Raw genomic sequence first — 22,941 nt, 5'->3', positions numbered from 1 at the left:
CGTCTCTTTCTCTGTCAGTGTCCTTACATTAAAATTTTTAATCTTTTATGCCGCCTGCTGGGACAATCTAAAAAAGGAACCCAGAATAACCACAGTAATTACAACAATTCTAAACTTTGAACTTAAATTCATCCATTTGGCACCTGTGATTACTGAATTTGAGCCCAGTTTGACACCACCCTTATTTTGACGCAGATTTGCTGTAACATTTCTTTTGCCATATGCCAGTTCAATTACAAATACTCTTCCTCTGCACTGCTGCCTTCCAGATGCACTAAACTTCCCTCCTGCAGACTACAAGAAAATTACTTGGCTCCTTTTCCACTGCTTTCTTTTTATTCCATTACATCAGGTAAATAAACAAGACTAATTTGCATTAACTTATTATATCATTTCCAACACCCGCCTCCCCCCTTCTTTCTTCTGGGCAGATTTAAAAAAGGAAAAAAGAAAGAAAAAAAGGTGTCCAAACCTCATGCACTGGTAACTTGCATACTTAAATATCCATATCCTTTCTTATTCTAGGGGAGAATGGGAGGGATAGAAAGCAAAAACAGTTATTATAACATCTCCCCATGAGGCAAGTGTTGGTTTTCTTACATAACTGAATTACATTATTGGTGTTCAAGGGCCCAATCCTGTTTGAGTTTCTTTTCAGTCCACCAATTTTATATTAATGCTGGAGTAAGAGGGAGGAGAATCTAACCAAATACACTAAACTGTGTAAATAAAGCACTGGATATTTGCCTCCTACAGATGTTTTTTGTAACTTCCAAGATCTGGTACCTTTGTTATGATTCATCCTGTGATAATTCTTCAAGCAGCACAGATCCATGGACAGAGATGCCAAGTATAAAGGTACTACTCACTTTCCTTAATCCTTGGTGAGCAAACCTCTGGCAGAGCAAGTGCTGGATACCTTACCTAAGTCCCTTCTGGCTTGAGATCAACTGTAGCAAGCAAATGCAGGTGACCTATTTGATAAGGCTGAAATAATACTCAAACTGGATACCTCTTGTAACCAAGCAAATAAGCATCTGAACCTTACTGATGTGCAAAACAGTAAGATAAATTTCTCTAGCTTAGCACACGTGCACTGGCCACAGTGGATTTCCTAAGTATTTGGCCTTCCATGACAATTTTCTAAAGCCCTTTTGCCCCCACTGTATATGTTTGTAAGCGTAGCTACCTATTAAACAAGACATCTCATAAGCACTTAAATATGCAAGAAGCAAGCAGTATATCCCCCAGGCACCCTTCCATTTACCAGTGCTGATACACGTTTTACTTTTAAGAGACCGACTTTTGTGCCCATTGAGGTATGCAAAACTGTATCCTTCCTTAGCAGTCTCCCTCCGTATCCATACGTGAAAGCTGCTGTTCATCACCCATCTGTACTAATATGAACTGGTGAAGCATCTTGGCAGTGGCCTGCACGAACCAAGCCTGTCTCCAGAGCAATGCTACCACAGCAAGGCAAAAGAGCCCTATATTCATTTCACTTCTGATTTGCTTTGGCTCTGGGGAACCTACACCAGCAGACCTCTTCTTAGACCACATCGGCTGCAGCCCCAGGCTTTGTTCAGTCATTTACACCAACATAAAGTAAGCGCAGGCTGCAAAGGAAGACAGAAAAACAGGGTCTTCACAGCCAGGTGAGGAATATACAAGAACCTCCATTAACAGGATTAAATCTCTTGCTAAATTACAAGTGTGTCAAGTTTACAAATAGTCAGACTGGGGCCAAGCCCTCAATTTGCAGCGCTTGATGATACAGGTGACAGCTAGCTCTGGTGTAAGCGCACTGAGCTTTAGTACACACATACTCACATTCAGAAGTTCAAGATAGCACCCTCATCCTCTCAAGTTAACCATTTTCCTATTTTTCTTTCAACACATTAAGGGGATTTCTACATCACACCCCTCTGAGCAGGTTCAGTTTGCTTGTTGTACCACGCTGCTAATGCATGCTTCCTAATGGCTTCTTCATGGTGGACAAGCCAAGTGCAACCTGCAGCAGATGTCTTCTCAGTAAGTAAAAGTCTATAAATTACCTCCACAGGAATGGAGGAAACCTGGAATCAGAAGTCTATTTTGTCTTCTCCAGTGTAAACACGCAAATGTTTGAACTGATGAATGTCCAGTTCTGCTTACCAGATTCTCTGATGAGATTTGGACGCCACAGTATTGCCTCACTAGTCCAGTCTGTCTGTTTACTACTACTTACCGTTTCTGTAAACACCCTATAAATTACTGAGCCAAAGTAGCTTTAAAGCTACTTCTCTTACCCCCTGCTGATGTAGCAGAGGAAGAGGGGCTGTATCCTCGCTAGGGAAAGCTTTGAACAGAAGCTTGGCTAGGCTAACGGTCCATCTCTGGCATGTGCAAACAGCACAAACACAATAAACAGGATAATTAGGAAAGCACCTTTGAGAAGAATTTCCCTTCTAAGGCAAACCGAAGTCATTTCTTGGAACTCCTTGCTTTTTCCTCTTAAATGCAGCTCATCTGCCACAGCCCAAGCTCAGCTTTTCCACTGTGCTGAAGCAACTGCTTAAACAAAGGCTTTGCTGGGAGCTGGTTACATCACTCTGCTGGCTCCGGCTGGCTGCTGAGGAGGAGCTGTCATTTACATATCAACAGAGATGCTGAATGGGCAGTACCGGCAGGCTGACTGCTCAGGGCTCCTCTTCTGCTGGGGGAAGTGTGCTACAAGGAGGCAGCTGCTTAGAAATTATTCTGACCTGCTCAGGTCTGATAGATTAGGAGAGGGTTTTCTTCTGCATATTATTTTTTATTTCCTCTGCAGCAGTGAAGAGGAAAAACATCAAACCTCCTGCCTGGAGCTGCTTCAGATGCTGGGTGTTACATGGCAGGGAGAAAACAGTAAAGATTGTTTCACAAGGTGGTCATCTGGTGCCTAAGTGAATAAAATGGCATATTTGCCCTGAGAGAAAATTGTGCAATTGCTCAGATTGGTAGAACAATGCTCCTATTAACAGTATCATGTTCAAAATGCTCTGAACACCCTTTACAAACACATTTTGAAACTGTCAGCACTTAAGCAAGGGACAAAAGTAATGCTGTTAGGAAGGACAAGGGCAAGGATTAAGGACTACATTACTTTGGTTTTAAAAGCAGCTTTAAGAACAGATCATCAGCTAGTGTAGATCAATAAATCTGCACTGGTTTTAATAAAACTTTCCACGCTTATATCAATTCTTACTCTGCAAATAGCACCTCAGACCTTCCCATTTGCAGCATCTTAAAATCTTGCTTTGGGGATATTCTATTGTCAAGGTGGATCTATTTTTCTAACAGGCTTCTTGCAAACATAACTCAAAATGTGACAGCCAGGCAACTCCCATACCAGCCCTGTTAATGGATTTCTGCAAGTTCAAGACCTGTATGCACTGTGCTTTGGGAATACATTTGAGTGCTGTCAGAAATAGCATCTCTACCACTGTGCCAGCTCAGGGAGAATTACATGGGTGCTAACCACAAGTAATTCTTATATAGCTCTCTACTGAGAGTTCAGCATCTTCCTTCCAACTGTTCAGCTAAAAGGAGGAAAGGGGATAAAAACCCAGAGTATCATGCCTAGTTGTTGCAAAGCCACTTAACTGGTAATTGATGGTAGCTGAGGATGCAGCCTCCTGTGTCTCGCATTAAGTCTAGCCCTGTTAGCAACACAGAAATAGCTAGCCTTCTCGGGAAGGAGTTCAAATGTCGAGGTACGGTGCCCAAATGACACCAGTCAGAGCCAATGTGACCTGACATCGACATTACTGATGTGCAAGGACCAGGGGAATCCAGCACTCCCAGGTCAGGAGGAGACAGCTGAAGCAGATGAGAGTGTGGTAAGGGCAAGGTGAAGATGCACTCTGCACCATCTGGCAGGCACAAGAAGAGAGGCACTGTGGGTCCCACAAAATGGTGCAGCAGCGGCTATTTGAATATCTGCTGCCCCAGTGATCCCACAGGCATGGCACCTGCCTCAGGCGTAACACTTCTGGGAGCTGCTGTCAGTGTACACACCACCATCAATCCCCCCATGAGGATGGTGCCTCAAACTGCTTTATACCGAGAGCAAGGCCAATGGGCATACGCTGAGAATCCAGCTCAGCACTCCCATCCCCTGTACTCTTACTACTGCAGCATAGCCTGATGGAAACAATAAAAACCTTGAGGCTATTTATGTTTATCGTGTTCATTTTCCACATTTCTGTCCAGGGAAATGGACGATGGCAATGCTGAGCAGCTGCTGCAATTTGATCTTATGACAGTAAGACCCACAAACACACACGTTCAGTCATGCATTACCTGCAGTCTCCATTATATTCATCAGCACTTGATACGGGTACAACTTTCCATTTGACAGGCAAGGTAGGAAGCTTTAGCCTGGCTGTAGCAGACTCCAGTTATCTGATATGTGAGCTGGTTAAGAAAGCCTGGCCAGCGGCTGAATTAATACACTCCACTTGTGAAAAGAGTAGCTGTTAAAACTGCGGCAATTGGGGATGTTCCCAGTCTGGCACTAAAGTCTCAGTTTGCAAAGTGTCATGGAGCTTAGTCTCTCCCTAAGCTTGCAGGCCCTACAGGATATTTTCCCTCCTGCAGTCACCATTTAAAATCTAGTACAATGACATAGGGAACAGACAACAGCCACGTACTTTTCTGCAGTCAACAAGGTACACTATTTTTATGTGATAACACATAGAAAGTGCTCAGACAGCACAGAGCAACACAGAACAACATTGGTGAAGCACTAGGTGGGGTATCAGAGCTGGAAAGGCAGGGAGAGAGTGAACGGTGCTCAGCTCCCTCTCCCTCCATGTACTGGCTGGCAAGGCAGGTTGGACACAAGAACTTAAGCTTGTTCAAGACACGATCCAGTGAGGCTGGAAGAAACCTTTGTTATTTCTGCCTGAACTGCAATTACTTTTCCCTTCCTTACAATTTTTATAATAAATTGTTTCAAATTCTTCACTTAAGTATGTGGTGAAGATATGAAATGATGAGTGTGGAGATAAACACAGTCTACTTAGGCACCTTTAATACAAGAAAATGCTGATGCAGGGCATCAGAACCAGGGAATATCAGAATTGCTTTAGTCAGGCTGCAAAAATGACATGCAATGATCAAAACCATTAGAAAAACCCAGAAAAGGTTGCATTTGCAGGGGATCCATACAGAGACTTGACCATTGCCACAGCTTCCTCTAGATTTCTCAGGAGTTCCTCAAAATCACGAATTGAACCCAGCCAGGGCAGGGACATCTGCACAAGGGGACAACCCTTCTGTGGGGCTGAGTGCACACAGGCCACTAACTCCACGCTAGAGATGAGTAAAAAAAAAAATTCTAAAAAAAGGAGCTCTTGGGGATGATGTGACCTTTGCTGTTACAGATGGGTTTATTCTAAATGATAGAAGCATTTAAATAACTGGGTAACAGTTCCCCTCCAAAAGTGTATTTCTTGCTACATCAGACATTGCTGAGTCTTAAATTATAGTTTGTCATAAAGTAGATTTTCCAGGCCTTGCTCCATAGGAGCTAGCTGGGACAGTGATACCATTCCTAAGGAAAAGCCACAAACGCTTAAGTGAGCTACAGTCAAATTTGATTAAAAACAACGCAAGTATTTAGAGTTACAAGGAACGAAACTTTCCACAGCCAGCTGGCCTGGGGGAAAAAAAAAATCAAGGCTTAGTTTGTGCAGACTTCTCTTGTGTAGTAGCAGATTTGACTCAGCGCGCTGGCATTTTGGATGCAAATGCTCAAAGAGTTGCACTAGCAGAAAGGACTCTGCAGACAACAGATATAAAGGCCTGACTGTTGAAGAGCCTCATTCGTGCACTGGTGAGAAGCAAATCCAAACTGAAGCATCTAGTAACAACGGGACAAACAAAGAGCAGCCAAGAGGGTCTGGAGCTGCAACAAGAGAGCAGGGCATGGAATAACAAGCTTCTGCAGTGAGAAATAAACTAAAACAAAAGGCTGGTTTGGAAAAGCTTTGGCAGTGGAAATAACAAGACACATGTACACAGATTTCTTCCAAATGGCCAGCTAACCACTGTTGCTTGTAAAGCTGTGCACACATTGTGTTCTGTGTTAGTGGTTAATCCGCAGCTGATTAAGATCCACCCTGCCTGTGCGTGCATGAAGAAGAATCTAGCAAACACTGGGAGAATCATGCTTAATAACAGCACACCCAGTTGCGTGATTTGCACTCACAATTATCTTCACAACCAGAAGCACAAGAGATACACACATGGTCCTTCTCAGTTTGAGGAAAGGAGCCTCTGTGTGTAATGCAATTACCTCTCAGCTGTGATGTGAAACACACCAGTGCATCCTTTGTTTCAGAGGTGGCAATTCAGGAACAGTGTTGGTCTTCCCCTTTGTCAGGGAAGGCCCTGGATGCACTGGACCACCAGACTGAGGTTGTGGCCTGTGGAAGTCTTCCACAGATCTCAGTGAGTTTTGGGTGAGGCTCTGCAGCTGGGTAAGACATAAGTATCCGTGACTGAGAGATTAATATATATCTATATAGAAAAGGATGAGTTCAAGGCATTGCCCACACCCCACCATGTGCTATACTTCAGCCTTTTTAATACTTCTTGGAGGTTACAGAATAATGTAAATTACAAGTTTATTCAGAATGACACCACATGCACCAATCGACACTTCTTCCAACCCAAGCTGTGGAAGCCCAGCACAGAGTGAGCAGTGCCAAGCTGCAAGGCACAACCTGCATTGCTGCAGGGGTCAGGAGGGAATCCTTTTCCTCCCGCTCCTATAGACTCAACCGTATCGCCCAGGGAGCATTTCCACCTAAAGCAAAAAGAGCCAGGCAGGGGAAAAACGAAGGAGCTAGTACGCTAATGGTCTCATCTGGTGTAGCAAATCCTCTGAAATCCACTGACAATTTAGGAGCATAATCCCCTCCCTTTTATTAGTGATATACTTCAGTCTTCCATACAAATTGGAGACTACAGTTTCCCTATTACCACAAACTTATATACAGTGATTTTTCTCAAAATAGGATGCATTCGTCAAACTGCCTAGTAGGAATGTCTTTGCTGCTGCACATAGCAAGGATTAAGGTGTGAAATTCCTATTAGGGCAAGGGGATTAGGTTGTTGCATTTACATAAGGATTTGACACTGAGGATCAGTTCATCGGTCGGGTGTAAGCAGGCTGATGCACAGCCTCTGTGAGGGGCTAATAGCTGGTGTTTCAGAAGAGAGGGAAGCTCCTCCTTCACAAATGCACTTAGATCTTTGTGCAGGATGCTGCTTGGAGAGGCCAATTCTTTCTTGATCCCTTCAGTAATCACTCCAAACCCTAAAGCATGAGCTACGGGATTGCCCTGATTACTGTCTTGATATATTTACATCTGAAGTAGTAAACTGGAAAGTAATTGATGCGAAAAAATGTTAGATTCGGAATAAAAAAAACTATCTATGTAAATACCCTGCACACAAAAGTATCTGAGAAGCACCAGCTCAAGGATGAAAACCATGCCGTAAGTACCTGGATTAGACCGATGAAACATTTTCAGGTCAAAAAAAAGATTATAGCTCAAGCATGTGGGTTTTAACAAAGAAATACCACCTGGGCTGCTGTCTCTACACTGAAAAGGTTCACTGTGCAGGCATGTAGGTATAAAAAAAAAAGTCCAAAACCTGAGATCACAAATGTGAGGCACTAAAATTCAGAGTCCTCATTTTCATAATCGGATCAGAATATCGCACCAACTCAGTCCATTCCCTCAGCAACTCCGCATGCTAGAGTTTGCACTGTGTCAGGCCGGTACACGTCTGCTCCGGTTCACATCCCTCAGTCTTCCTTGACTCTAGCCCTAGGAGGAGCGGCCCAAACTCTCAAAAAGTTTTATTTCTTGGTACCTCAGGGTTTTTGATCAGGGAAGAAAATGCACAAACCAATAACACATTCTGGTCTGGAGTTTAACAGCAGATCCTTTAGTATGTTCATATATCAGTTTATCCACATTATGCATTTCATCAGTGAAATATAAAAATTCAATGTTTACTTGTTTGGTTATTGCGCAGCACCTTGCATAATTAAACAACCTCCAAAAGCATAAAATTAACAACTGACTAAAATAAATATATTATGATTTATACCCGAAATAAGAAAAAAGTCCTGCAAAAGCAGAGATTACAGTTTCAGTAATGTACTCACTGGTCACTGTTAAATATAATAGTATTAATAAGAAGAGGCAAAGCTTCAGGCATGGCCAGTTTCCTTGCCTTTCCCCTGTCAGTGCTTAGCACTGCTCCTCAAACTCTGCAAAGCACCTCCACACAAGCTAACTGGCAGCAAGCTATTCACACACTTAAATGCTTCAGTGCATCTAAGTCACCATGCTCAGCACCTGGTAACACTGAGACCCAACAGGTGACTAAAGCTGGCACTGGCTGGAGAAGTCCTGCTACCTCCTCAGAAGTGCGAGCTGAGCAGCACTGATGTTCCCTGTCACCTTTTCCTCTGAACCTGCTTGTGCCTAGGTCCAGCTAGTCTGACCCTAAGCAGAAATCAGCTGAAACACCAAATAACTTAAGATGACATAGCCTACATAGGAGCAGAAATGAGAAACCAGGAGTTCATAAAACCAAGGCCTGTGCCCAGATCATTAAATCACAGTGCTTTCACCTCTGGAAGTTATTAGGTTTTTTTATCTTGCACAAAATCTGAGGAGTGGCGTATCCTCTTGAGGTAGAAGAAAAGCCATTCACAGCTATTTCACAGACGTGACCTGTGCAGTGTACGGTTATGACAAAGAACGAACAGGCAGGCAGTCACACATTGGATTAAGCAACAATGATCTAAAAATCCAAAACTAAGTCTCACATATTGCTTTCATATAGGACCTGGTAAGAGCCTGCCTGAACCAGAAGTGGAAATTCATGCCTTTTAATTTTATTCCTGTATTTCTGAAATAACAGGCCACTTTTGGTGCACACTGTCACTTCCCTGACTCAGGGAGAAAAAGGTGGATGTTAAAGAAGCCATAAATAGTATCTGCCAGTGCTCCCTTTTCTATTACGTTGACTTTGATTCAGCTCCCTGCAATTAAGGGGAACAGGAGAAAGACAAATAAAATTATCCCAGCTGTTTGTGGCCAACAGACCTGGCCTCCCAGCTGAGAGCTCTTTGTGCTGCTGAGAGCGTCTCCAAGCAACCAGCCCTTGCAGCTGCCAGACTACAAAAACGAAGTGAAAGCATGACTTACAGAAAGGAAGCACATGTAAAGGTTGGGACTGAATCAATCTCCGCTTTGTCTCCTGCCTAAATACGGCACCAGATACAAGAAGAGATCACCCTGAATGGATCTCACCCACTGAGGGGGCAGAACCCGGATACTTATGTTGTTTTAGAAGCCAGACCCTTGGAGTACTAAACCCAGATATCCTGTAAACTATATCTGGATGCAATGAGAAAAAGAGGGATTGAGTCTGTTACGATGCTATTGAGACTTAGTATTCTTCATCAGTCTTAGCTGGTGGTCCAAAAAGCAGTAGAAGGTGGCCCACAATACAGCTGCCAGAATGACTGTATTGTCCCAGTTGTAAGTCAAACCCACATATAAGTGAAGTGGAGGTGAAAAAACATTGTCTGATAATTGAAACAATATGGCAAGGAAACCAAAGCAAACATGCAAATCCCCATGCACACAAGTATGGAATGAATAAAATGGGAGGGGGAAAAAATGGAAAGATAAATAAACACTCAAACTGTGTTTTACTGATCAGTATAGCAGTGTTAAATGTTCGAAAACTGTTAGAAACAGGTAATAAATTCTTCCTACGGAATCTAGGCAGTCATTTTTAAAGAAAGGGTTGAGAAACCCTGACTGATATCATCCCTCCAGCTCTCGGCAGTCTGAGTTTTACAAGTGAATCATCTTCTGTTTTACCAAAAACCAGCTAAGCCAAAAATGTGTGAAAACTTTACAAACTTCAACATTAAAGAGAAATTGACAAAGTCATTTCAGCATCCCTATGAGTTTAAATGTGTCAAGGCACACCTGTCTGAAAAAATTAATTGCCTTAACCTAGGTCACCCACTGCAGCTGAATCTAGGATTCATGCCAGGCACCCTGAGACCCACTCTTGCTGCTTGAATACCCGAAGCACCCTGCCTCTCAATCTGTGACAGAAGATATCTCTTGTAGCAACTATTTTTTAAAAGTCTTTGGTGAGCTATGCTTAGAAGAAAAAAAAAAGTTGGGTTTCACCAGTATTAAATATTACAAGATCTGTAAATTAGTGCTCAGTGTATCCCCTTTCAGCCCAACTTTATTTTTCCTTGTTTACTGTCCATTTTACACTAAATTAACACTTCACACATGCAACTGGAAACAACCCAAACAATGAATGTCAGGATCAGATGGCATTTTTTCCAGCATCTATTTTCTGGAAGAAAAGCATTCTGTGGAAACAGCGTAAAATGGAGCACTTCTGCACTGTTTGGCACTAAATCGCTACCTGCTGCCAAAAGCAGTGCAAAAACTTCATGAAGAAGCTTATGATATGGATAAAAATTCAAGGAAAAGCAGACATTTCAAAAACTGTTCTCCATTTTGAAACTGCAAGAAATGCCAAGATTGTAAAGATCTCCGTTGCTTTACAGTGCTAAAAATAACATTCCCCAACAACTCTGTTGAGGCTCTTATACAAAATTCAGCCAGCCTGCTGGCTTTCCTTTTGATTACAAAACGTACACATCATTTTGCAACTGTGACTAGGGTTGTCTAAAATGAAGCAAATCCCCAGTACCATTTACTCTCAAAGTATTAAAATTCACTAGAAGCAAAAAGATGCCTCAATTTTCAGCTGGTATTAAGAGATGTAAGTTCTTGTTTCTAATCCATTATGAAGGGCTTTCAAGTAGGCAAGAATAACATTCTTAGCTCCTAATGTTGGCTATCTAACTCAACTCTTTCATACACTTAATTTACACGTAATCCTGCAGCGTGCCAGCAGTTGATAAGGTTCCTGATATGTGCACACTGGAGAAAGGTAGTTTAGTCCTCTTACTGCCTTTCTGGAGAGCTGAGCTCCATGATGGAAAGCTGCTCAGGTTTAAGGTTTCAAACAAATTTTTTGCTGTTCTACAGATGCTTCTCAGTAATTTGTCCCCAAATAATTTATCTGCTAGGTTTAAAATTCTTGACAATGTTGAAATGGCTGCACTGCATTTTGGCTTGTTTCCATTATTAACATACTTCACAGGCTCTTGTAAATACTAGGTGGTACAGAAGAAGGGTGAAGGATGTAATTTTTATCTCCACTCCAAAGATACTATTTTGTATCTGTAAAGACAGTGCAAAAGCTAGACGTATCAAAGAAGTGGTTGACAGAAGTTACAAATCCTGAGTTAATGGCTGTACAAAACACCTGACTGAAGAATAGACAAGTACCTACACATCAAGAGCAAGATTTTTACAAGCACTGTATTTTGTGCTCCTAATGTAAACAGCAGGATCACCCCATGCAGTTTTGACAAACCCGTTTCAAATGTTCCACCACGCAGTGGGATGATGTGTCACCTGTCTATACAAAGTTACAGCATTCCCCATCTGTAGAGCTACATCTATAGCTCCTCTCAACATCTTTGCATAACTAGACACCTTGAACCTCCAAAGGAAGTTAATTTACCAGGTGTCAGGTCATCCTGAAACCCTAGCCACAGGCAAACTCTGTTTCATACATGCAGGCACAAAACCATACCAAGACTTAACAGCCATGGAAAGCCACGTAAGCCTGGGTGATTTAGCACTAAACACTCCATAGTATGCACACTGACCATTTGTAACCTGCTGCATGCTCCACCAAAGTCCCAGTTATAACAGACTGCATTAACAAATGAGTTACCAAGCACCTGCATGAGCTGCCCCATCCCTTCTAGTTACTTCAAGAGAAGACAGGAGACCTGCAGGGTAACACAGTCACTGGAGAAACTTCTTATTTATTTCCATATTCTGAGACACATTTGAGAACGTGGAGAGCTGAAGTGGAAGGGTAAACGTAATACAGCAATATTTTTAAAAGCTGTTCCTTTCTGTCTGAATTTTGAATGCATACCATATGCTTTAGCATGTCATTTTGATTCTGTGCTAAGATATTCTTTACTAGCCTGCCTCACCAAGACCAATCCTCTCTGAGGAACAGTTATTTTTAGTTTAAAAGATAAGTGTAATTTCTAGCAATGTGTGCTGCTTTGCACTTATGATCATCCATTACACTGCCTGTTCACCTCTGTAAGTCTGTCAGTTGTCTCCCAACTTTCTTTATTACAGTAATCATTTCATTGTCTTCACCAAGTACTTCTACCTCTAGATCACTGAAGACAGTAAAAGCCACTTGTATCTTGATACTTCACTTTTACTCTGATAAAAGTTATTTCTACCCTAATTTCTTCTAAACCTGTTTTCCATCTGTGATAATATTTTCCCTTCTTATTACTGCTTCAGGTTCCTTAATAGGTTCTCAAAGGAGCCTTTCCTCATGATTTTTTGAAGTTCAAATGTCCACCGGGTCTCCACTATCCATGATTTTATTTGTTCTGTTATTCTATACTAATAGATCATCAAGGTGAAAGCTTTTCTTGCAGAAGTTACGTTTATTCACACCTTGCTATGTCACACTGTGTATTTCACAACTTGTAACTTTCACTTCAGTTGATTTATCTAGTACAGAAGCTGAGTTTCCTAGTGGATTTTCACCATCGGACATACAGAGGAGAACAGGTACACCTGTCAGTCACCATTCCTGCCCTCTGTTCTTCTTTCAGCAATATTATGGGCATGAGGGAGTGAGGAAGGGCACAAGAGATTGTGTCAAGAGCACAGTGGTACAGCAATAGCTTGAAGCTTTCACAGAAGCATGCACACACTGCAAGGTGCTTTCCTAAACCAATTAGTTTTTCCTGTTCAGAGAACTAGAATGAAAGACAGACATCTGTAGCCATAAGCTATTCTCCCAGTAGCACAGTTAGCCTGGCTAGGTGTTCCATGTGGTGGCTTGAACTGGTCCATCACAACGAGGGAGCGATGTCCACAGCAAGGCAGTAAGTAGCAACCCCAGAGCTGTGGGCCCTGGCAGCCGCAGGGGACTGAGTACCAGATAAGCAGCACAGAGCAGATGGTGAGGGCAGGGGAGCCCGAGGAAGGAGCCCAGAGTCCTGCTCTCCCCTGCTGCCCTGCAGGCTCACTGGCTGCATAATTAGTCCTGTGGAGCCAATAAAGCTTGTTGTGTTCATTGTCCACCAGATAACAGAGCTCAGACCTGGAGGACTGGAAGGACTGACCTCTCACACCAATTCTGACTGAGGCAAAATCCCCTGGAAAAATCCTTCTAATGAATGGTGCATATTATCTCTTCTTCCCCATGCCTGGTTTTTGTCCACTTGTTCATAACTGAGTCCCCCATGGGGGGGGGGGGGGAGAGAGAATTAGTAAAAAGCAGGCTATATCTTACACCCACTCTAGCTGAAAAATCCTTGCTCCAAAGTATTTTTCAAGGCAAAAAAACAAGAGAAAAGCAGCACGAGCCAATGCATACAAATTTCCCATTTTAGATTATGTAGATAATCCAAAGGCTGTTAATAACATTGAGATTTGCATTCATGTCAAAGTATAGTTTAAAAGTAAGCAAACATTTTCAAAGTGCAGTTAAAGACTCCAGTAAAATGCCTTTGGTTTATTAGAGCAAGGGAAGACAAAACAGTAACGTGACACGAGGATATCGCTGTCAGAGTACAATAGTCCCTGGGATCCTGTAACTAAAGGAGAGTTTAGATTGTTTAGACAGCAAGTTGAGCTGCAGAGCTGTGTTCTGCAACACTTAGTAAAATTTATTTATACAGACAGACACAAACGCATATACTCTCACACCCTGCTTGTTGTTAACCAGGAAACTAGAACTACGACTATTAATTCAGAAAGACTGGCTGTACGTTCACAAGGGAGAGGGTGTGTCTTATGGCTTGGAGCAGGGAACGCTCTGGTTATTAACCTTGCTTAATTTTCCCTATTCAGTTTGAATTCAAAGCTAAGCAAATCTCCAGGAGCAGGCCTGCAATTCCAGCTTTCTATTCTAATCAATTTGCCGCAGCCCGAGAAGCCCTGAACACAAGCTGGAATAGCCCTCAGCTTTCATGGCTTGTCTGCACTTCCCCACATATGCAGGCCTACCTTAGCCAATTCTGAAAATCTGGATGGATTGGATCCAGCTTTTTTTCTCAACTACTTTAGACATACTTTTATTACACACATTTCTGTGCCAATATCTTTTGTCATCCCTGGCAGACCTGAGGGTGGATGGAAGCTGTTATCCTCTGCACATCAGCAAAGCTATCACTCATTCCCTTACTGTCCCATACAAAGGCCTCTGAATGACACTGGCATCTCGTTCAAAAGAGGAGATCAGGGGGCTTTTCACAACCCCTCATGCTCAGCCTTTGCAACAGATTCCTTAATACTTAAGCTCCATCAAGATGCACATCCTACACAGAAAAAAGAACAATCACTGATTCAGTTCCGTAAGCAGCTTCAGGGACAAGAAGGAAGAAATACTGTTGTGATGGATGATAGCTCTATCGTACTGTCTTACCAGCCTCTGTTCTTAGGCCATATGCCTTCACCCACACCTAGTGTAGGCTCTTCCTAAACAAAATTGTGAAGTATGAGCTGTGCCATAACTTACCCGCTATGAAGTGAAAACAGCCTTTTGATCAAAGGCCAGTAAGAGCTGAGAAGGGAAGAAGTGGCTTCAGGCAGTCAAGAAGAGGAGGTGGAACTTGCCACAGGATGGGGAATATGTCACCAGCCACCATCAGATTCTCAAGGTGTCTCGCACTGGGTGAACTCAGGGGAGTATTCACACACTCTGTGGGCTACTGCAGGTAGGGAGGTGTGAGCAAACATACTATATGCACGATGCCACTCACAGACTAAGACTAAGGACCCTGGCACACCAGAATGAACAAGACATTTCCCCATTACAATCAGGGAAAATACACATATATTTGATTATGCTAGGTAATCAAAAGAAATAAGGAATTTACTAGAGTGCACACACTGAGGTAGACGCTCGCCCAGAAAACATCCAGCATAACCTGCTCCCTCTGGAGCAGGAGGGACTCCCATTCGCACTGGTGGGATTTCTACTTGAGCACCAAATAGGAACCAGAAACTTCGTTTCATATGATGATACAAACTAGCAATGGAAAAAACGACAAGGCTTTCTTGGCTTGTCTCAGCTCCTGATAATTCAATCTAATTTCCTTTGCTCATTTTCAGCCTATTTATTCCTAGATAAACCCTCTGGCACTACAGTGAATAATCCTCTTCTCTCCTGGGATTCAGAGTGAAAAGCGAACGTGTCACTCTGTATGATAGAAAGAACTGCCAAAATAAAGATGCTAGTGAGGACTGAATTTTTAGCATACATCTCTTTAGGGGTGTGAATAGCACCAGGATTCAGTAATAGGGGCCACGTACTTCTAGGTCACCAGGTCAGATCTGACTGCATCTTTCAATAATTTTGACAGTCTGCCATCTGTGACACAAGTAGCAGGTGTTCATGTGGATCTTGGTCAGTACAACTCTACTAGCAAGGCTTGTGTTTCTAGAAAATCAACAATTTTCAGCAAGCAGCCGTGCAACTCTGGAGCCTTAAGAGGTCAACAGATTCACCACAGCTTTAGCCAATATTTGCATAACAACAAAATGCCAATGAATACACAGCACCTAAGTCCCGCTGGACTGCAGGTATGACACCTCCTCCAGAACTTGAGGCTAAGGCAAAGCATTGGCAAAACATCCACCAGAGTTCAAGTTTGCAAGATGATAGTCTCCTCTGCTGTCTCCCCTTGCTCTGCACATGCCTTGGGGAGCTGATTGGAGACCGGGCTGATGGCAACCAGGTCAGTCTCAATGCTCACAGGAGAACAGATTTGATCAAGGCTTTAGCTGCTGAGATCAGGCTGCTTCTGCTTTAATAGTACAGGAGTTAGGATGTGCGGTGTTCCAGATAGGTCCCTTTTCACCCCAATTCTGTGCCCACAGATCTAAGTAAACAGAAGTTCACAAGCATAAGGTTTCTGAATAACTTCTCAGAAAGTCTTCTGAATATTTTATTGTATGTACGTAGATACACATTCATGGAAGCATGGCTTATTCATTCTAGCAAAGGGTAAAATCCTTAAGGGATACCTGCAGACTAATTGGTTTTGTCTGTGTTAGTGTCTAGTCACTGCTTGTATCAGGCAATGCTGAATTTCCAACTTAGACTAAGAGCTCCCTAAAGATAGAGAAATAGGCCGTGTTGTCTGGCAGTGTAAGTGACTTGGGTTCAGAAGTTCTTCAGCCCATACATTATTACTAACCTTTCTTGCATGGCACATGGTTGCTAGAGAGGAATAAGCTCGTGCAAACACTCTAAGTCAGAGTAGACTGCAAAAGCAATGAGAAGGAGTGAAGCTGGGAGTTAATCCTCACCCTGAGTGATCTACCAGGGGAGGCAGCTATGGGCAAAGACCCTGCCTGCACAATTCCTCTGGTAGTGCTTGCAATCCAGACCTGTCCTCTTGGTATGAAAATGGGAGATTTATGCAAGGCCTGCCAAATCTCAGCAGTTAACAAGAAGCACTGGGAAGAAAAGACTGAGAAAAAGATGCAAAACAGATACAGTTTTATTGTTACAGCTTTATGCAACAGGGAGGGAAGACGGGACTCTCCCCTATTAGCAGCAGCTGCTGCAGAGCCTTCTGCAGGAGGCAGGATACAAAACACCACTTGCACCCATCTCCTGCTCTTCTGTCCCATTTGCTTTGAGGCTAGATCCCAGCTTTGCAAGAACGCATGAAACTGCTTTGTTCTGGGGTTACTTCAATGCAGTTTTTCAGTATCCAAAAGGGCAGTCAATTACTTAGTCTCAAAAGGACAAGGAGTTTCTGACATCCTACCCCTCGACATGTGTAATAACGCAAACCAATTTGCTTGCTTTGTAACCTCAAACCTCATGCCTCAGGGTGTAAGTTGACTATCTCCAGGGCTCTAGAGGGAGTATTTCCCCTCTGATCTTTGAGCAATGCAGATGTTACTAGGTACATGTCATGGAGATAGTCACCTTCCTGAGCACCAATTACAGATTACAGCCATTGAAGGCATTTGTATATTTTGGTACAAACCTTGTTCTATGTTACATTGATACAATTTCATTAATGTAATCAATAGAGCTGCACTATCCTTGCAGAGTTTCATCTACTGCTAGCATTGACACTGGAACAATGAAATTTTTACTAGAGAAATATTTACTTTCCCAAAGACCTGCTTAAAATCAGTGTGGCGGCTCCAAAGTTTGGTTGGTTTCTCTAGTGCAACTTGTATGGATGCATCTAAGGTAGTTTTTTACCACTAGTGCAGTACTAGGAGTGGCTTTATCAACTGCTTTGTTGGCTTCAATGCCAAAGTCTCAACCTTTAACATGTTGTTAGCTTAGTCATTCTGCTTTTCCCTCTGTGGCTGCTGGCCTTCCTCAATGTAAATAATCTAGAATGAAATGGCAACTTCTTCTCTGGACAGGAGAGGTAGGCTGGCCTCCCAGGCATTTGCATCAGCTTTGCAAACAGAAAGATGAACTTCACTCATCACCTGCCACATGAAATCCTTATCAAAGCAAAGACTGCTAGAGGGGACCATTTCATTAAGACTAGAAATTCTTTCAGGAGCACAGTCACAAATGCCCTGACATATGAAAACGTATGTAATTTCATCTGATGAGACAGCTAACACTCAGACAGAAGTACTTTGTCTGGGCTAGGTAAAAGCCAATGAATACCATGTGTGACTTCTCCCTGTGCCTGAAGATTTCAAAGTCCAGAAGGATCACTGAATGTTATTATGGCTAAAACTACATTCAGTTCCCTGCTTGTTGACCAGAATATTTGTATTCATGTGGAACTGAAGCACACAAGCTCTCCCCGCTCTGAACTGCACCTTATTCTGCTTATTTGGTGATGCTAATTGATGGGTCACAGAATAGGGTATTTAGTTAAGACATGGCAATAGATCAGCTGGAGAAAAAAGCAGAAGGAATTCCACACTACAGAAAATATCTTAATGCTAAAGTACAATTGAACGTGCCTGATGAATTTCTGATCAATCCAGAGCATCGCCTGCTTAGCCAATCACAGAAGAATAGGACTGATTTTTGTTACTAAATACCTTCAAATATTTGCTGAACAACTTGCAGACTTCAGAATACAAGATAGGTCAAGAAAAGAGAAGTTTAATATGTATAGAAGACATTAGCTTTTACAGGTCACTTTCTTAAAAGCAGAAATGAATGCAGACAGACAGCATTTGCAAGAAAGCAGAAGATAGGCACTGGGCTTTCAGTGATGAAATCACCTCCTTTTTTCCAGAAAAAAACCTACTTATTCTACACCATGGTGAGAGAGACGCTCAAGCACAATCAGGACAGTAAATCTATACAAATACATATATATACACAAATCTATACTGAAATATACAAAAAGTATGCAAAGTCTAGCTCAGACTATTGCATTCAAAATATCTGAATGCAACTTCATCTACAGTCTCAAATTCTGATTTCTAATTTGATTTATTAATGATATGAGGCAGAAACTATCATCACGTGTTTGTAAAGTAGCCAGTGCTCCCAGGAATCCAGACTTACTTGGAACACTGGATATAACTAAGATTTTGTTTAAAAAAAAAAAAAAAAAAAAAAAAGGAGGAATGTACCAAAACAACTGTTTTCCAAAATGATCCACAGATCACACCAAATTCAATCCTGCATATGTATATACTAATGATATATATTACACATATATACATAACATAACAGCAGTTGTAGTCATGGAACCAAACGCTGAATTTGATCCACTGTAGTATTTGTTGAATGCACTGAATTCTTTGACCTATACCATTTCCTATAGGGCCTTGCAAGTTCAAAAGTTAAATCTCTATTGTGATTCTCTGACATGACTCATTCCTGGTCAACAATTTGAAACCCCTTTTGAGTTCAAGGGTGCCCACCAAGAGGTGATGATATACTCCAAGGAGGAAAGGAGCTTGAATACAGACAGACAAGGCACAAAGCATTACACGTATGTGCAAGACCAAGTTAAAGATATTACTTAAACACAAGATACTAATTTAGCAGTTTTGAAAGGGACGTATTTCTACAGACAACCCAAGACATAAAAAGAAACAAAATCTCCTTTAAAAAAACTAACCTCACTGTTGTTTTGAGTGCTACATTTATTCAAACACATCCCATCCAGCTCTCAATTAACTGCTTTCTCACTCCAAATGCAGGTCTTTAGTGCATAGAAATGTAATTATTTACACACCACTCTGTCATTGCCACTACTATCTGTACTTCTAAAGCATCTTGATTACTCTACTGATGAGCACCATGGAAAAGCCTATAAATAAAATAATCATCTCCCCTCGTTAAGTTACAGCTCATGGACTGAGGAAGGATAATTTTCCTTTGTACATTCCTTTTGTAAATTTTATCATTTCACAACAGAGGGAGTAACGTGCCTCTGATGACACTCAAAGAGACAGACTGTCAGAATTCTTGTCAGTACTTCAGCTTTGAGCAGCTTGCATTTTTGCATGAATATTTTCTCCAGAAAATAAAGTACCGTTTGTCAGAATTAGGTATTCAAAAACTTCTTTCTAATGTCAGAATCAGACATGCAAAAACCTCTTACAGATCACATCAGAAGGTCAGATTTTGTGGAGCAGTATGTCACGGAAACAGCAAACACTGCACCCACAGCAGAAGCTTCTAGTTCTAGCTTAAACACTAAACACGCATAGGTGGAAAATTTCAAATAAACTTATATTTTAAAAACAAACATTGAAGGAAACCTTCCAATAAAAACAAAGCCTTAGTGAACCGGGTTTGCTCTTCAGGAAGCTTCAACAATAACCGATGCAGCAAACAAAAATCAAACATTCCATTGATGTCAAATCACAAAATCTCACTCTTTTCAATAACTGCAATACTGTGTTTGCATTTGCATACGGTGAAACTCCCAGTGGTGTGTCTAACACACAATGAAATATCACATCTCATAATATGGTGAACAAGTTAGATGTGATATCTTTATTCAGACTTTAGTGAAATCACATTTCTGCAACAAAAACTGATGGTGAAGTTGTCAGGTTGCCCCAGTCAAAACAGTGCTGAATTAAGGCACCAGTCACTGGTACAGCTGTCAGAGCCGGACAGGAGGAAAACAAGGTTGCCTTTTATTTTTTTGACTCAAGAAGAGCCATGTATGGTGTGGTGTCTGCTATGGACAACAACTTGCAGTAGGAATTGTTAAAGTACATAGATCTTTGTGCCCCTTGCTCAGCTGTAGCTCCATGCAAGGCAGCCACTCCAGCAACAAACTGCAGTTCACTCCACACACACTCTAGGCAATCTGTAACTTGAAAGCAAGCAGTGTTTTCCAAATCCCCACTTAGGAATTAACACCATTTCACAGGCTGGTCCAGTCACCAGGCCAGAAGCTCCGTTCAGTTTATGAGCTGATTCAGTCTTGCCCTCCAGGCAGAGGTGGAGGGGGAAACACCATTTCCTCCTGTAACTAGCTAAAAGGTGGAGAAGAGAGCAGTTTGATGGACACTCATGGGGCATCCCTGTTTCTGCATGCCACCCAAAGCAACATATCACCTCCAAAATGCTGGCTGTTCTCAAAGAACTGAGGCAACTTACAGGTTGAGATCAAGATCCTCATTCACAACTGTGACAGCAACAGGACTCTGTGTGTCCGCATGAGTAAGCAACTGCTTTCAGGCTAGATCCATCTATTAAACCCTTTGTAAAGCTGCAGTGATTCACAGCACATGGTCCTGTGCCTATGTATGACTTCCCCAGTGAAGACAGATCACCTGACTCTCCTTCCTCTTCCCCCAGCCACTTCCAAGGTTTCCAGTACATCACTCCCTGTATCACTGCTTATCTGCATCTCGCTACTATATCCATGGACAGTCTAGCTGGAAAGTCACCCACTCATGTATGAAATATACATTTTATGAAGAAAAACTGCTGGGTTGAGACAAGTGGAAAGAAAAGCTTTGACAGGCAGATAAAATTTTTGTATACATGAAGCTAGAAGCAGCCGCTGATGTGCAGAATGCAGAGGTCGGGCCAAAGCAAGAATATCAGACAGGTGTGACACGCTACTTTCAGCTCCCAGGCAGTGCACCTGGACTGTGCAGGACACTTTATGAGCCTGTATTTGGGTTTGGAAGGATGAACACTTTAATACATAAAGTTGCATGTTAGTTGGACACATTGCCTAGGGTTGGCATAGTATTTCAAAAACCAGTATTTGAATAATTTTCTCCAGAGATAAGAGAGTTAATTTAAAGCTAGCATGCAACTCGCACACAAGAGCTGTGCTGCCTCACTCCAGAATCTGTAGCAAGAAAAATAGTGACAAAAATAAAACCATCCCTCAGTTACAGAAGACACAGAACTGTTAAATCAAGCTCAGAATCGTCTTTGAAGAATCCAGCTCTTCCCAGTCCCCAAAGATATCCTCCACATTCCTTTAAGCATTTTCATAGGTACAGCAATATGAAATGGCTTATTGCTGTGTAGCTGCTAACAAGAGACAGATGTTTCCTTCAGTTCCAGGAAAATGTAGACATGAAGCACATTATGACGACCCACTAAATATTTGTGACCCAAGTCCCTTTCTGCATGTTATCTCTTTATGCATTTTGTCAAGAAAACGCAACACAGTTCCATGCTTTTTCTGCTAATTACTGAGTTAGCCAGAAGCGCATGCTTAGATCAATTACTTTATCTTAGCAAGCCTTCCTCTGAGGGCAAGGAAAGTCAAGCAACATATTTTCACTTAGCGAATCCAAAGCTTGAGATTTCTTGCAATTACTTCAGAGCCAAATCAACTGGTGGCTGTGAGCCGAACTCCCCATGTTATTTATTTAGCTAGTCCGGAAGACACGCACTGCACGCTGGCGTGCAGGATGGAGCATCTGTTTCACTCAGACGGTTGGCTGCATTCTTTACTTGATATTAATATCAGTGAAAATTTAGTAACTTAACCACTGGCATGAGAAGTCTGACTTCTAAGAGAACAGATGGTAGTGATCATGTCAGGTTAATTTTAGGTTTCAAAAATTGTTCTGAGTCAGCAAAGCCTCAAGATAAGAAAAAGAAAGAGACATAACATCTGTAAAATTTCCTACCTGTTTCCCGTCCAAGGTATACAGCTTTTTGACTACTCCTGTCTCCAGTTTTATAGCTTCAGTGATATCGGTGAGAACTTGCTCAAACGAATGGGCAGTCTTCTTGTTCAAGAGCACACGGACTGCCTTCCGGGGCTTCACCCCACTGCGGATGATGGTTACCAGCTTGGGACGCACAAAATCTTTGTTCTCTTTTGCCTGGGCGCTATTGCTGCTGGCCAGAGACTGAGGTGCTTTCTGGTTGGCAGATGTCTTCACATTGACAGACCAGTTGGGATTGACATTCTTGGTGTATTCCACCTTCTTGAAGAAGTTGTCAGACGAGCAGACGTAACTCTCCCCTTTTGAAAGAAATGAACACCAGTCTAATTCTACAGTTACTACCGTAAGACTGCTGAAAAAGTCACTATACATTCCCCCCATTCATCATGTAAATCATGAATAATTGTTTTCATTAGCGCTTCCATGACAGTTTGTTATTAAAACATTTTGTCTTATTTTAATTTTATATTTATGTTATGCTTATTTAAAATATGACTAGTATTTCCCCAAATTAAGTCAGCCAGCCATGGCTTGCACCAGCAAATACATACTACCAGTCACATGAACTAGGACTTAAAGAAGGTTGACAGTTATAAAGGGA

At 42.0% G+C, this 22,941-nt stretch overlaps 1 protein-coding gene across 2 annotated transcripts in view; it reads right to left on the bottom strand.

Annotated features, from left to right (window-relative positions):
- DCX (doublecortin) overlaps positions 1-22,941 on the bottom strand; it is an 85,308-nt gene that overhangs the window by 49,942 nt on the left and 12,425 nt on the right. For both annotated transcript variants that reach the window (XM_027798563.2, XM_014276128.3), the window contains exon 3: positions 22,299-22,639. In XM_027798563.2, the coding sequence (XP_027654364.1) occupies positions 22,299-22,639 (341 nt within the window). The remainder of the gene's footprint in view (positions 1-22,298; positions 22,640-22,941) is intronic.

This window comes from Falco cherrug, chromosome 15 (genome assembly GCF_023634085.1).
Source record: "Falco cherrug isolate bFalChe1 chromosome 15, bFalChe1.pri, whole genome shotgun sequence".
In the NCBI taxonomy this organism is placed as follows: Eukaryota; Metazoa; Chordata; class Aves; order Falconiformes; family Falconidae; genus Falco; species Falco cherrug.
The sequence above is the reverse complement of the archived record's forward strand: the minus strand, read 5'-3'. Positions and strand labels throughout refer to the sequence as shown.